Genomic DNA, 14,020 nt, shown 5'->3' on the forward strand with positions numbered 1-14,020 from the left:
ATACCTCCTCATTAGTTATGTGATCTATCCATCTAATCTTCAGCATTCTTCTGCAGCACCACATTTTGAAAGCTTCTGTTCTCTTCTTGTCTAAACTATTTATCGTCCACATTTCATTTCCATACATGGGTACACTCCATACAAATACTTTCAGAAACGACTTGCTGACACTTAAAGCTATACTCGATATTAACAAATTTCTCTTCTTCAGAAACACTTTCCTTGCCATTGCCAGTCTACAATTTATATCCTCTCTCCTTTGACCGTCATCAGTTATTTTGCTCCCCAAATAGCAAAACTTATTTACTACTTTAAGTGTCTCATTTCCTAATATAATTCCCTCAGCATCATCTGATTTAATTTGACTACATTCCATTATCGTCAATTTGCTTTTGTTGATTTTCATCTTTATTGTCCTTTCAAGATACTGTCTGTTCCTTTCAGCTGCTCTTTCAGGTTCTTCTCTGTCTCTGACAGAATTACAGTGTCATGGGCAAACCTAAAGTTTTTATTTCTTCTCCATGGATTTTAAACCCTACTCCAAATTTTTCTTTTGTTTCTTTTATTGCTTGCACAATATACAGATTGGAGATAGGCTACAACCCTGCCTCACTTCCTTCCCAACCACTGCTTACCTTTAGTACTCTGCAACTACCATCTGGTTTCTGTACACATTGTAAATAGCCTTTCACTCCCTGTATTTGACCCATGCCACCTTCAGAATTTGAAAGAGAGTATTCCAGTCAGCATTGTCAAAAGCTTTCTCCAAGTCTACAAATGCTAGAAATGTAGGTGTGCCTTTCCTTAACCTATCTTCTAAGGTAAGTCGTAGGGTCAGTATTGCCTTGCATGTTCCAACGTTTGTGCAGAATCCTAGCTGATCTTCCCTGAGGTCAGCTTCTACCAGTTTTTCCATTCATCTGTAAAGAATTCGCATTAGTATTTTGCAGCTGAGACTTATTAAACTGATAGTTTGGTAATTTTCGCATCTGTCAACACCTGCTTCCTTTGGGATTGGAATTATTATATTCTTCTTGAAGTCTGAGGGTATTTTGCCTGTCTCATACATCTTGCTCACTAGATGGTAGAGTTTTTTTAGGTCTGGCTGTCCCAAGGCTGTCAGTAGTTCTAGTGGAATGTTGTCTACTCCCAGGGCCTTGTTTTGACTTAGGTCTTTCAGTGCTCTGTCAAACTCTTTATGCAGTATCATATCTCCTATTTCATCTTCATCTACATTCTCTTCCTTTTCTATAATATTGTCCTCAAGAACATCCTCCTTGTATAGACCCTCTGTATACTCCTTCCACCTTTCTGCTTTCCCTTCTTGGCTTAGAATTGGGTTTCCATCTGAGCCCTTAATATTCATGCAAGTGGTTCTCTTTTCTCCAAAAGTCTCTTTAATTTTCCTGTAGGCAGTATCTATCTTACCTATAGTGATATGCGCCTCTACATCCTTACGTTTGTCCTCTAGTCATTCCTGCTTAGCCATTTTGCACTTCCTGTCTATCTCATTTTTGAGATGTTTGTATTCCTTTTTGCCTGCTTCATTTACTGCATTTTTGTATTTTCTCCTTTCATCAATTAAATTCAATATCTCTTCTGTTACCCAAGGATTTCTATGTGGGCTATGGGTGTATAAACATGTCACTGAAGGATGGTATGCAAAACCTCTTCTTTAAATTACACAGAAAAGTGTAAGTATTTGGCTAGTATATCACAAATTGCTTCTTATTAAAAATGAACATGAACTACCAACAATTATCTCATTGATCTCATCTGTTATCGCATCTTTGATTAAGGAAAGTTCCTGACTGTGTTGTAGGTCACTGGATGTTCTGAGTGGCAGGGATGATCACACCACACTTCATCATTATGATGACCGCAGGAGAAGTAGCTTCTCACCACGAAGGACCAGTGGGGCAAGTTCAGTCTCCGGTAAGAATATTTATTGTAGTACACAAAAAATATTAATTGTAACTATTAATATTGCACCTGACTACTTTTTCTTAGTCTTGTGGGACCGATGACCGTAGCAGTCTGGTCCCTTTACTCCCACAAACCAACCAAATCTTAGTCTTGTGCATAGCATATACCCTAATTTTATGTTTTAATTGTGCACCCTGACATACTTCTATTCTTGTTTATACATTTGTGTGGATGTGAAATTTTTCTTGGTTTCCTTAAACAACAATTTTAAAATACCAATCTCAGTGCATTTTTGGTAAAAGCTGCAATAAAGTAATTTGGGAACCAAAAATAGCATGGAAGCCTGTAATATACAGGGTGAGTCTCAGATCCACAGACAAAATTTTGAATATTTTTCAAGGATATTTTGTGGATAATTTAGGATAAAGGATCATTAATTTCTGGCGGCTTGTTACAAAGTTATTGCATTTCATTTAATTTCTTACCACCACTTATTTTTATCTGTATTGCACTGAAAATATTTGCACAACAGTGAAGTGCAGATTTCAGTGGGGAATGCTGTGGGCCTTGTTTCGAAACAAACTTGTTCCAGTCATTCACGTATTTGCTGGTGACAACACACATGCCCATTTCACTGTTTGGCCTCAAGCTTGCATTCAGTACTGCTTGGTTCTGTAATGGGTTAGTTTTTCTGCCATTGTTGTATGTTAACAGTGATACACAACAGTATGGACAGGTTTGCTGATGAAGCTTTGGCAGATAAGCATTATGCAGTATGGGTTCACTGAAGGCAGTGGAAGAACAACACAACAACACTGTGCTCAACTGCTCCCACATTGATAGCAACAACATCACAATACTTCTGCATTACACTGCATTTTCTGTTGTACCTGTTGGTGATTTTGTTCACTACTGTGAAGGTATTTTCACCAGAAGCAAGTGTAATTGGGGTATCAAATCGAGTAAACCATAATTACATTGTTACTCCATAACAAGCCACTGGAAATCACAGGCTTCTTATACCAAAATGTGCAGAAAATGTCTTTGAATAACCTCTGAAATTTTGTTGGTATATTTCAGGCTCACCCTGTAGAGAATGTAAATTTTTACTGTTGATTTATCTAATCAGTTTTGTAGTCCTAGATGTCTTTCTAACTACCACCTAACACAGTTAAAAATAATAATTAAATACCAAAATTATTCATGGGAGAAATATTTATGTAACTACAAGGTTGATAATTTTCCAGGTTATGGTTCTGAAATGAGTGATCGTGACCGTGATCGTAGCCACAGTTATGATTCACAAGGTTTTCCTAGGGGTCACTGGAGATGCAGTCACCGCAAATGTGAGTCTCCCTGTTAGAATTTCACTACAGGGTGGAATATGTTAACAACTTTGCAATGTATAGAGTTTTCTGAATATCGGTTATTTATAGGCAAGTAATTTGGGGCTAATGCCTTCTTTGCCTTATGTGTAGAACCAAAATTCGATTTGTTTGAACCTCAAATGAAAACAGTAAGTTGATGGATGAAAGAAATGTATGAACAAAGAGCCATAAGTAGTAAATAGAATTCTGTCCAGCAAAGGTTTTTGTATGTGGTATGGATTTTGATAAACCATGTCTTTAAGATACAATATTGATGAGGACCATGTAAGAAAATGCTAAGGTAATATGTAGAGCATGAAGATGAAGCAGACCAGTCTGCGACGGCTCACCTGAACGACCACCAGCTGCAAGCCCGAAATTTGTTTGAACAGTCAATTCACCGGAAAAATTTTAAAATTCAAATGATGTTTATATGGTTCACAAACAGGTGGCATACTTTAACATTTCCATGTTTGGATAATAAGTTGCCGTTTCTTCAATCTAACAATAGATGATCAATGCAGCTAGCCGCTTTTTTTTTGTTTTGGTCATCAGTCTACTGACTGGTTTGATGCAGCCCGCCACGAATTCCTTTCCTGTGCTAACCTCTTCATCTCAGAGTAGCACTTGCAACCTATGTCCTCAATTATTTGCTTGACATATTCCAATCTCTGTCTTCCTCTACAGTTTTTGCCCTCTACAGCTCCCTCTAGTACCATGGAAGTCATTCCCACATGTCTTAGCAGATGTACTATCATCCTGTCCCTTCTCCTTATCAGTGTTTTCCACATATTCCTTTCCTCTCCGATTCTGCGTAGAACCTCCTTATTCCTTACCTTATCAGTCCACCTAATTTTCAACATTCGTCTATAGCACCACATCTCAAATGCTTCAATTCCCTTCTGTTCTGGTTTTCCCACAGTCCATGTTTCACTACCGTACAATGCTGTACTCCAGACGTACATCCTCAGAAATTTCTTCCTCAAATTAAGGCCAGTATTTGATATTAGTAGACTTCTCTTGGCCAGAAATGCCTTTTTTGCCATAGCGAGTCTGCTTTTGATGTCCTCCTTGCTCCATCCGTCATTGGTTATTTTACTGCATAGGTAGCAGAATTCCTTAACTTCATTGACTTCGTGACCATCAATCGTGATGTTAAGTTTCTCGCTGTTCTCATTTCTACTACTTCTCATTACCTTCGTCTTTCTCCGATTTACTCTCAAACCATACTGTGTACTGATTAGACTGTTCATTCCGTTCAGCAGATCATGTAATTCTTCTTCACTTTCACTCAGGATAGCAATGTCATCAGCAAATCGTATCATTGATATCCTTTCACCTTGTATTTTAATTACACTCCTGAACCTTTCTTTTATTTCCATCATTGCTTCCTCGATGTACAGATTGAAGAGTAGGGGCAAAAGGCTACAGTCTTGTCTTACACCCTTCTTAATATGAGCACTTTGTTCTTGATCGTCCACTCTTATTATTCCCTCTTGGTTGTTGTACATATTGTATATGACCCGTCTCTCCCTATAGCTTACCCCTCCTTTTTTCAGAATCTCGAACAGCTTGCACCATTTTATATTGTCGAACGCTTTTTCCAGGTCAACAAATCCTATGAAAGTGTCTTGATTTTTCTTTAGCCTTGCTTCCATTAATAGCCGTAATGTCAGAATTGCCTCTCTCGTCCCTTTACTTTTCCTAAAGCCAAACTGATCATCACCTAGCACATTCTCAATTTTCTTTTCCATTCTTCTGTATATTATTCTTGTAAGCAGCTTCAATGCATGAGCTGTTAAGCTGATTGTGCGATAATTCTCGCACTTGTCAGCTCTTGCCGTCTTCGGAATTGTGTGGATGATGCTTTTCCAAAAGTCAGATGGTATCTCGCCAGACTCATATATTCTACACACCAATGTGAATAGTCGTTTTGTTGCCACTTTCCCCAATGATTTTAGAAATTTTGATGGAATGTTATCTATCCCTTCTGCCTTATTTGACCGTAAGTCCTCCAAAGCTCTTTTAAATTCCGATTCTAATACTGGATCCCCTATCTCTTCTAAATCGACTCCTGTTTCTTCTTCTATCACATCAGACAAAACAAATCTTCACCCTCATAGAGGCTTTCAATGTATTCTTTCCAACTATCTGCTCTCTCCTCTGCATTTAACAGTGGAATCCCCATTGCACTCTTAATGTTACCACCATTGCTTTTAATGTCACCAAAGGTTGTTTTGACTTTCCTGTATGCTGAGTCTGTCCTTCCCACAATCATATCTTTTTTGATGTCTTCACATTTTTCCTGCAGCCATTTCGTCTTAGCTTCCCTGCACTTCCTATTTATTTCATTCCTCAGTGACTTGTATTTCTGTATTCCTGATTTTCCCGGAACATGTTTGTACTTCCTCCTTTCATCAATCAAATGAAGTATTTCTTCTGTTACTCATGGTTTCTTCGCAGCTACCTTCTTTGTACCTATGTTTTCCTTCCCAACTTCTGTGATGGCCCTTTTTAGAGATGTCCATTTCTCTTCAACTGTACTGCCTACTGCGCTATTCCTTATTGCTGTATCTATAGCGTTAGAGAACTTCAAACGTATCTCGTCATTCCTTAGTACTTCCGTATCCCACTTCTTTGCGTATTGATTCTTCCTGACTAATGTCTTGAACTTCAGCCTACTCTTCATCACTACTATATTGTGATCTGAGTCTATATCTGCTCCTGGGTATGCCTTACAATCCAGTATCTGATTTTGGAATCTCTGTCTGACCATGATGTAATCTAATTGAAATCTTCCCGTATCTCCCGGCCTTTTCCAAGTATACCTCCTCCTCTTGTGATTCTTGAACAGGGTATTCGCTATTACTAGCTAAAACTTGTTACAGAACTCAATTAGTCTTTCTCCTCTTTCATTCCTTGTCCCAAGCCCATATTCTCCTGTAACCTTTTCTTCTACTCCTTCCCCTACAACTGCATTCCAGTCGCCCATGACTATTAGATTTTCGTCCCCCTTTACATACTGCATTACCCTTTCAATATCCTCATACACTTTCTCTATCTGTTCATCTTCAGCTTGCGATGTCAGCATGTATACCTGAACTATCGTTGTCGGTGTTGGTCTGCTGTCAGTTCTGATTAGAACAACCTGGTCACTGAACTGTTCACAGTAACACACCCTCTGCCCTACCTTCCTATTCATAACAAATCCTACACCTGTTATACCATTTTCTGCTGCTGTTGATATTACCCGATACTCATCTGACCAGAAATCCTTGTCTTTCTTCCACTTCACTTCACTGACCCCTACTATATCTAGATTGAGCCTTTGCATTTCTCTTTTCAGATTTTCTAGTTTCCCTACCACGTTCAAGCTTCTGGCATTCCACGCCCCGACTCGTAGAACGTTATCCTTTCGTTGATTATTCAATCTTTTTCTCATGGTAACCTCCCCCTTGGCAGTCCCCTCCCGGAGATCCGAGTGGGGGACTATTCCGGAATCTTTTGCCAATGGAGAGATCATCATGACACTTCTTCAATTACAGGCCACATGTCCTGTGGATACACGTTACGTGTCTTTAATGCAGTGGTTTCCATTGCCTTCTGCATCCTCATGTCGTTGATCATTGCTGATTCTTCCACCTTTAGGGGCAATTTCCACCCCTAGGACAAGAGAGTGCTCTGAACCTCTATCCGATCCTCCACCCTCTTTGACAAGGCCGTTGGCAGAATGAGGCTGACTTCTTATGCTGGAAGTCTTCGGCCGCCAATGCTGATTATTTATCAAAATTTAGGCAGTGGCGGGGATCGAACCCGGGACCTAAGACGTTTTTGATTATGAATCAAAGACGCTACCCCTAGACCGCTATCTCTGTGTAATGTCTTGTCTGTATAGACGTGTATCTGTTGTCTTTAAGATCCCTTCGCCTTCACACATAAGTCTATACAGTAAAGTAAGGCCCTCCCAGTTCTTGGCTGATCCGTGATAAGACAGGTGAAAAATTAGACTAATGGAGGATTATTAGTATTATCTCTATTTTCATTTGCTCTCTCTCTTTCTCTCCTTTATCTATGTACAGTTTTTAATATAATATTTCATTACGTGTTCTAGTGATAAAAGGAATCAGCCAAATAGAATCTTTGGTGGAGTCCTTCGTCTTGGTAATCAGCGGCTGGCTTGCTGTAAGAGATCTTTACATTTATTATTACTGTTAAACACTGCAGTCAGTTGGGAGAATCAATCGTTTGGACAATTTGTTCCTGTTACGAAAGATTGCGAATTCCAGATGTGTACGAAGCCTTTTTGGACGATTTAACACAGACTCAGTGATTGCAGGGTCTCTTCAACACAGCTGAAACTTCCCCACTAATTACAGGACCAACGTGATCAACAAATGATTCAGAAAAAACTCATTCGTTCATTCACTCCAGAACAAAAAAGTCACAAACCTTATTTGTGGAGGAAATTGTGTATTAAATCCATCTCCTTTACATGTCCAGATCTCTGGTGATTCCATGCCTTAATTATTTTTCTTTTACAATCTCATTCTCTTCAAAACAAACCGCTAGTGGCACAAATGTTAATTGGCTCGCTTTAGCGAGAAGAAAAGCAGAATATGTATCTCTCAGAAACATGTCAATTTCTCAACAGATACTCCCGAAGCTGTCCTAGTTCCCCTCTAACAACCATGGAGAATGCATATATGCATCTCTGTTATTTCAAAGAATAAATGCTCTAGAAAATACTTTGGCGTCGACAAGCTGTCGCCACCTATATTACGAGAAAATCAGATCAGATAACTTTTCCAAAGTGAATGAATGTGGATGGTTTGATTGAAAATGATTAATTGGTGCGTTTTAGAGGGTATTTGCTGTGGGGACATTACAATGCCCCTCGCAGCGAGGCGAAGTTTGTGAGCCTAATTTTGATTTACCAAACACACTTCGCGAGCTGTCTATTAGTGTGGGCAACCCGGAAGTGATGAGTGTCAGTCCTCCGATTGAAAAAAAAAATTATGTATAAGACAGACAAAGAAAAGAAACATTGAAAACAGAAGAAATGAAGAGACAGGTACCACGGCTGTATTGCTTTTACGTGCATCAAGGTGTTATGACTGCTGTGCACAACCAAGGAAGATGATCTTTCATGAAACTATTATCAGGGTCTACCCATTTGGGAACTTTATTAAGCAGGGAAACCTTGGAAAACCTCTTAAGTCTAGACCCCCAGCCTACGGTACATAGAAGATAGGAAAGCCTACAGAAGAGAAAAAATAATTTTTAAATTGATCTCTAAAGGAAAGATAGGGATAGATATATATAACGATTTGGAGAAGAGTGATTTGTGCCTCTAGCTAAAAAATATTTACAGTCAATAACTCAGGTGTGTGTGTTGTTTTTTTTTTTTTTTTTTTTTTTTTTTTTTTTACAATGTTGTTCCCAGGACAATATCTTGCGGTGCTGAAACTCTCCCGGATCTTGCATGTCCCCGGCGTCCTAATTTGTAGTCGGTCTCCTATGAGGCCCACAATGGGAAGAGTAGAAGGGACAGAGATACCAGATTGTACATGCAACATTCACTCCAAAAGAATTAGCAATGACCGAAAAGGAAACTTTTCCTGTAAAAGAACTGGTTAGGTTGCACCGTCCAAGATTCTCCTTTTTGAAAACAAAATCCCTATGGCCTCATGCATCCTTTTTCTTACGATGTACTGCAAGGAATTTAGCCATTGACTTAAGTTTTACATTTATCAATTGACTAATGCTGTTGCCGAAAACATCATAATATTTACTCTAGTTTGAATTTTCGTTTGGACTTCGCATATCACTTAATCACCACTTGTGCTTATAAGTCCAAAAATTCTGACACATTTACTGTCAATGATTTACTCTTCGTAATTTAAAGGATTCATGCAACGTGCAGTAGATTTTGTATTCAAATCATTGAATAATGGAAAGTGTGGTTCATTTTATACAAGGACATAATTCATCATTTCCTTGAAAAGTCATATCATTTATCTATACTCATAAAATTTTATCCTAAATACATATATTTCTCCACTTGATTGCTGTAATGTAAAAGTTATTAGTGGCGAGGAATGAGGATTCACTTCTTTCATTTATTCTCTGATTCATCCGGCATTCATACATGCACATATACGGGAATGGATTTTCAAACAAAATTCCAAAGTGAACGAGACCCATTAAATAACTACTAATTCTATGAATATTAACTTCTTTTGACATTCAACAATAAATCAAGAACTCTTAGCCTCTAATTATGACACTTTTTTGAAGTTGAGCATCAATCCGTTTCCCCTCGCGTTTGATGCGAGTCTCTTACAAATCATATCTGTGTCGTCTATATCGATTCTAACTCTCGCGCCGATGTCAATTGTTTTGCACGGGAAATTATCTTTGCGGTGTTAACTGTTACTCATGATTCACTGTCTAAATGCATCACTTCACACGTTTACACATCTAAGCGTGCACTTGAAATTATATATGAACATTCACTGGGAACCTCTTTTGATTATGCAGCGTCATTTTTGGGAAATATTTCTTTCTTCTTGAAGGTCATTCAGATCCTTTATAATTCTTGATGACATTAGCAATGCTAACGTTCTATGTTTACTCAAACACAGGTGAAGACTATCTCCACTATCTTCTTTACAGCACTCGATAGTTATAGTTATTCACTATTTCTACAATCTGTGTTACTGATTAATTATTTCAGTTTAAAGTTTTCTAACACTAAACACACTCAGTTTATTGTTATGTTTTTACGAGTGTTCATCTCTGTCACTCACAACACCACTCATCCCTATCTTCTAATCTTGATTAAATTTTTTCAAGTCGTTATGGGAAAATAAGCCTTTAATTTTGTTAGATCCCGGGTATGCTAACAGATAAGCCCCAGGGTTCGGAATTTGTAGAATGATTTATGGTCCAGTATATAATAACTCCCATTTCTTTATACTCTTCTTTATTAAGGATGATTTGGTATGTCTTTTGACTAGTACCTTCTCTCCGACGTGGTACGCCTGCACCCTCTTGATTAATTTGTCATATTGTTGTTTTCTCTGATCAGCCTTTTGCATCATATTTATGATGGCTTGTCCTATTTTTGCATCCCAAGGCATCTCAGTTTCCTGAGTTTTGGGCATATGTTCAGTCCAGAAGTTTTCTTCTTTTGCCTCGAACATCAATTCATGAGGTGTATAACCAGTGTCTGCTCAAATTCTTCCACATATTTTGCCCACGCAGTCTGCTTATTATGGCAATAGGTCCTCATAAAGCAAATGAACTCTCTAAAAATTCTCTCAACCAAATTGCCTTGTGGGTGGTAAAATGCTGTTAGTATGTGTTTCACACCGACTTGAGACAAAGCCTGTTTCCATCGGAGTCCCGTGAATATCTTAGCATTGTCTCTTATTATCGCCTTAGGTATACCAACATGTGGAAGATAATCTCTTGTCAATCTTATTACAATTACTTTGGCTGTAGCCGCCTTTATCGGGTATAGCTTTACGTATTTCATACACACATCAAGAAATGCCAACACATATCTAACACCTCCTCTTGAAGTAGGTAACGGTCCACACAGATTGCACGAAATTAATTCTTTTGGTTCTCGGACTAATATAGAGCATAATGGGTGCTTACTCCCTTTTGAACCCAGCTTTGCTTATTGACAGATTATGCATCTCTTTAAGACCTCATGCACTCTGCGCTTTATGTTGGGAAAACAACAGTACACACTTATCTTGTCTGCACATTTTGTCGCACCGAAATGTCCCCAGGTTAAATGGGTGAACCATACAAGTTTCTCTATTTGTGCCTCAGGTATACAAACACACCAACGGACTTTGTTTGGCCTTCCACTGTGGAAAAATAATACGCCATTTACCAGCTTGTAATAATTTGCCATCTGATCCGAAGGTTGCTGTTGTAACCTTTGAATGACACTTCCCCATTGAGCATCTCTTTTCTGTAACTGTGCCATATGCGCACACAAATTGACGTAGTACGTCTTATATGGATTTTCCTGCAGCAGCAATACAGGGAATTCTGAGTTATTATTTACTTCAATCTCTTTAGTCAAACCCTGTGGTGACCTTGATAGAGTGTCAGCAATAATGTTTTGCTGTCCTGATACATGCACGATCTTAAATTGGTATTGTTGCAGAGCGAGAGTCCATCTGGCCAATCTGGGGTGTAACAGTTTACACATTTGTAAAAATGTTAATGATTGATGATCACAATATTCGACAGTCTTCGAACCATATAGATAATAATGAAATTTTTTAAATCCCCAGATGACCGCAAGAGCCTCTAATTCTGTCGTCGTGTAAGTTCATTCACAGTTGGACAAAACACCACTAGCAAACGCAATAGGACAGAAGGTGAGTTGTCCATTTATTTTGCGTACTTGGAAAAGGCATGCTCCAATACCCACATGGTACAAAAGCGGTGCATTTAATAATTGCTTCTTTATCTCTTCGAATGCTTCTTGACACTCTAATGACCAGAGCCAGGGCACATCCTTCTTCAACAGACTATTTAGAGCTGCTGCGTTCATCACCTGATTTGTTATGAATCTTCTAAAAAATGAGGCAAGCCCCATAAATCCTTTTAATTGCCTCCTATTCCTGGGTATTGGAAACTTACTAATTGCAATTAGCTTCTCCTTGGTTGGTAAAATTCCCTTTGCGTCAATTATATGCCCCAGGAACTTGATTCTGTTTACTGCAAAATGGGATTTCTGTAGGTTCGCAGTTATTCCCGTGGTTTTGAACATGTCCAACACTCAGTTCAGTAAGGTAATATGCTCCTCCCAAGTTTTCGATGCAATAAGCAAATCATCAACAAACACTGTTATCCTGCTTCTGAGTTCCTGGCCTAGTGCATAATCTAGAGGTGCTATAAAGATTCCAGCACTAATGTTGAGTCCGAAAGGAACTACGGTGAATTGGTAACTTCTTCTGGAATAAATGAAAGCCGTATACTTCCTTGATGACTCATCCAGCTTGACTTGCCAATAAGAGCTTCGCAAATCAATGCTCGTCAAATATTTGAGATCCTGGAACCGTTGTATAAGGTCGTCTATGTTTTCCGGATGTGTCCTCACTGGAATTATGATTTTATTTATTTCTCTGGCATCGAGTACCAGTCTAACAGCCCCATTTGGTTTTGGCACGACTAACAATGGGGAGCAGTATGGACTTGTAGAGGGTTTGATCAAACCCCATTTCAACATGCGATCTACTTCCTTTTGAACTTGAGCCTTTAACCTCCAGGGAACAAGATAGAAAGTTCTACAATACATTTCGTGCGGCTTAACGTAGAGATGGCATTGTTGTTGTTGTTGTTGTGGTCTTCAGTCCTGAGACTGGTTTGATGCAGCTCTCCATGCTACTCTATCCTGTGCAAGCTTCTTCCATATGTATCCCTTAATAACTCCTGGCCTTTCATCAAAAACGTTTTCATACGTTAATAATAATTCATTGAGCTGCTTCTTCTGATCTTCGATAATGCAGTCTGATTCATTTAACTTTTCAAACACTAGTTGACCAAAATCTTCTTTGACTTGGAACTCATTAATGACATGCTGTTTAGAATTTTGGGCCGTCCTGATTACTTGCACACTGATCCCACAATTATATTTTCTCGTAAGGCTTTTTTTTTTTTTTTTTAACAACTCCAACTCAATTTCTTGTTTATTAACATTCAACCAAATTTTTCCTGTTTTGAAATCTATTCTGCATCCGTATTGACGTAGACTGTCGACTCCGATAATGCAATCTACCACCAAATTTTTCACAACAAGGAATGTGCTTAATATTGCTACATTTCCAAATTCCACACCAAGTAGTGACTGCACCTTTACATTAGCCGATCAAGCCCCAACGGCGCCTATTATTCTGCAATTTTGAACTGGAAAAACTGGTACTCGTCTTGTATTTCTAATCCTGTTGAATAGTGCCTCCGAAGTAACATTGTGGTTGCAGCTGTGTCTAAAACCACCACTATAGGTACGGTCTCCATAATGTCTTGCATTTCGGCTACTGCCACCTGTTCCTTATCCTCATCTTGTGGTTCTAAGTCCTCGGTCAGTTCATCTGCCAGTAATCTTCCATCATTATACATTAGCATGAGTACACGTATCCTGTTGCCCCTCAACCAATTGTTGACCACTCCTCCGGGGCACGAGTGGGTCCTTATGAGTTTGTTGGATTTGATTTGTCTGCTGGTTGACATCATGTGTCACTTCGGTAAATACCTGTTGATTCATAGATGTCTGTCCCCACTGATGTTGGCTATTTGAATTCATTCCTCCCGGTTGATTCCAATTTCTATTATTGTTATTATTCCAGGCTTGGGGTCTGAAATTTTTTTCGTTCCCCCACACGGGGTTGTGTCTTTTCCCGTTCCTGCTGTTCCTTTAATAGCCCCTCTCAAGACCATTGCCGGGATTACTATTGAGATTTTGAGGGGTTCCTCCATTATTTAGCAATTTCTGTTCATGCCTTCTAAATGTCGATTGATCGCCATTGGTATAACCCATACTTCCACCTTGCCTACCATTTGGCAGAGGCTCTATCGCCCTATATTAAAATCTGTTATTACGGGCTTTCTTGTTGTTCTCTTCGATAATATCTATATGGTCTGACGTCATGAGGAACGACTCCAAGTCTTTGTTGTTGCTGTAAATCAATTGATTCTGG

General features: G+C 38.9%; 1 protein-coding gene across 1 annotated transcript in view; it reads left to right on the forward strand.

The window, feature by feature from the left end:
* Positions 1-14,020, forward strand: part of LOC126413258 (ras-specific guanine nucleotide-releasing factor 2-like) — a 1,992,910-nt gene that overhangs the window by 1,418,599 nt on the left and 560,291 nt on the right. Inside the window, 2 exon segments of the mRNA XM_050083160.1 lie at positions 1,823-1,935; positions 3,174-3,272. Coding sequence (XP_049939117.1) covers positions 1,823-1,935; positions 3,174-3,272 — 212 coding nt within the window.

Source organism: Schistocerca serialis, chromosome 7, assembly GCF_023864345.2.
Source record: "Schistocerca serialis cubense isolate TAMUIC-IGC-003099 chromosome 7, iqSchSeri2.2, whole genome shotgun sequence".
NCBI lineage: Eukaryota > Metazoa > Arthropoda > Insecta > Orthoptera > Acrididae > Schistocerca > Schistocerca serialis.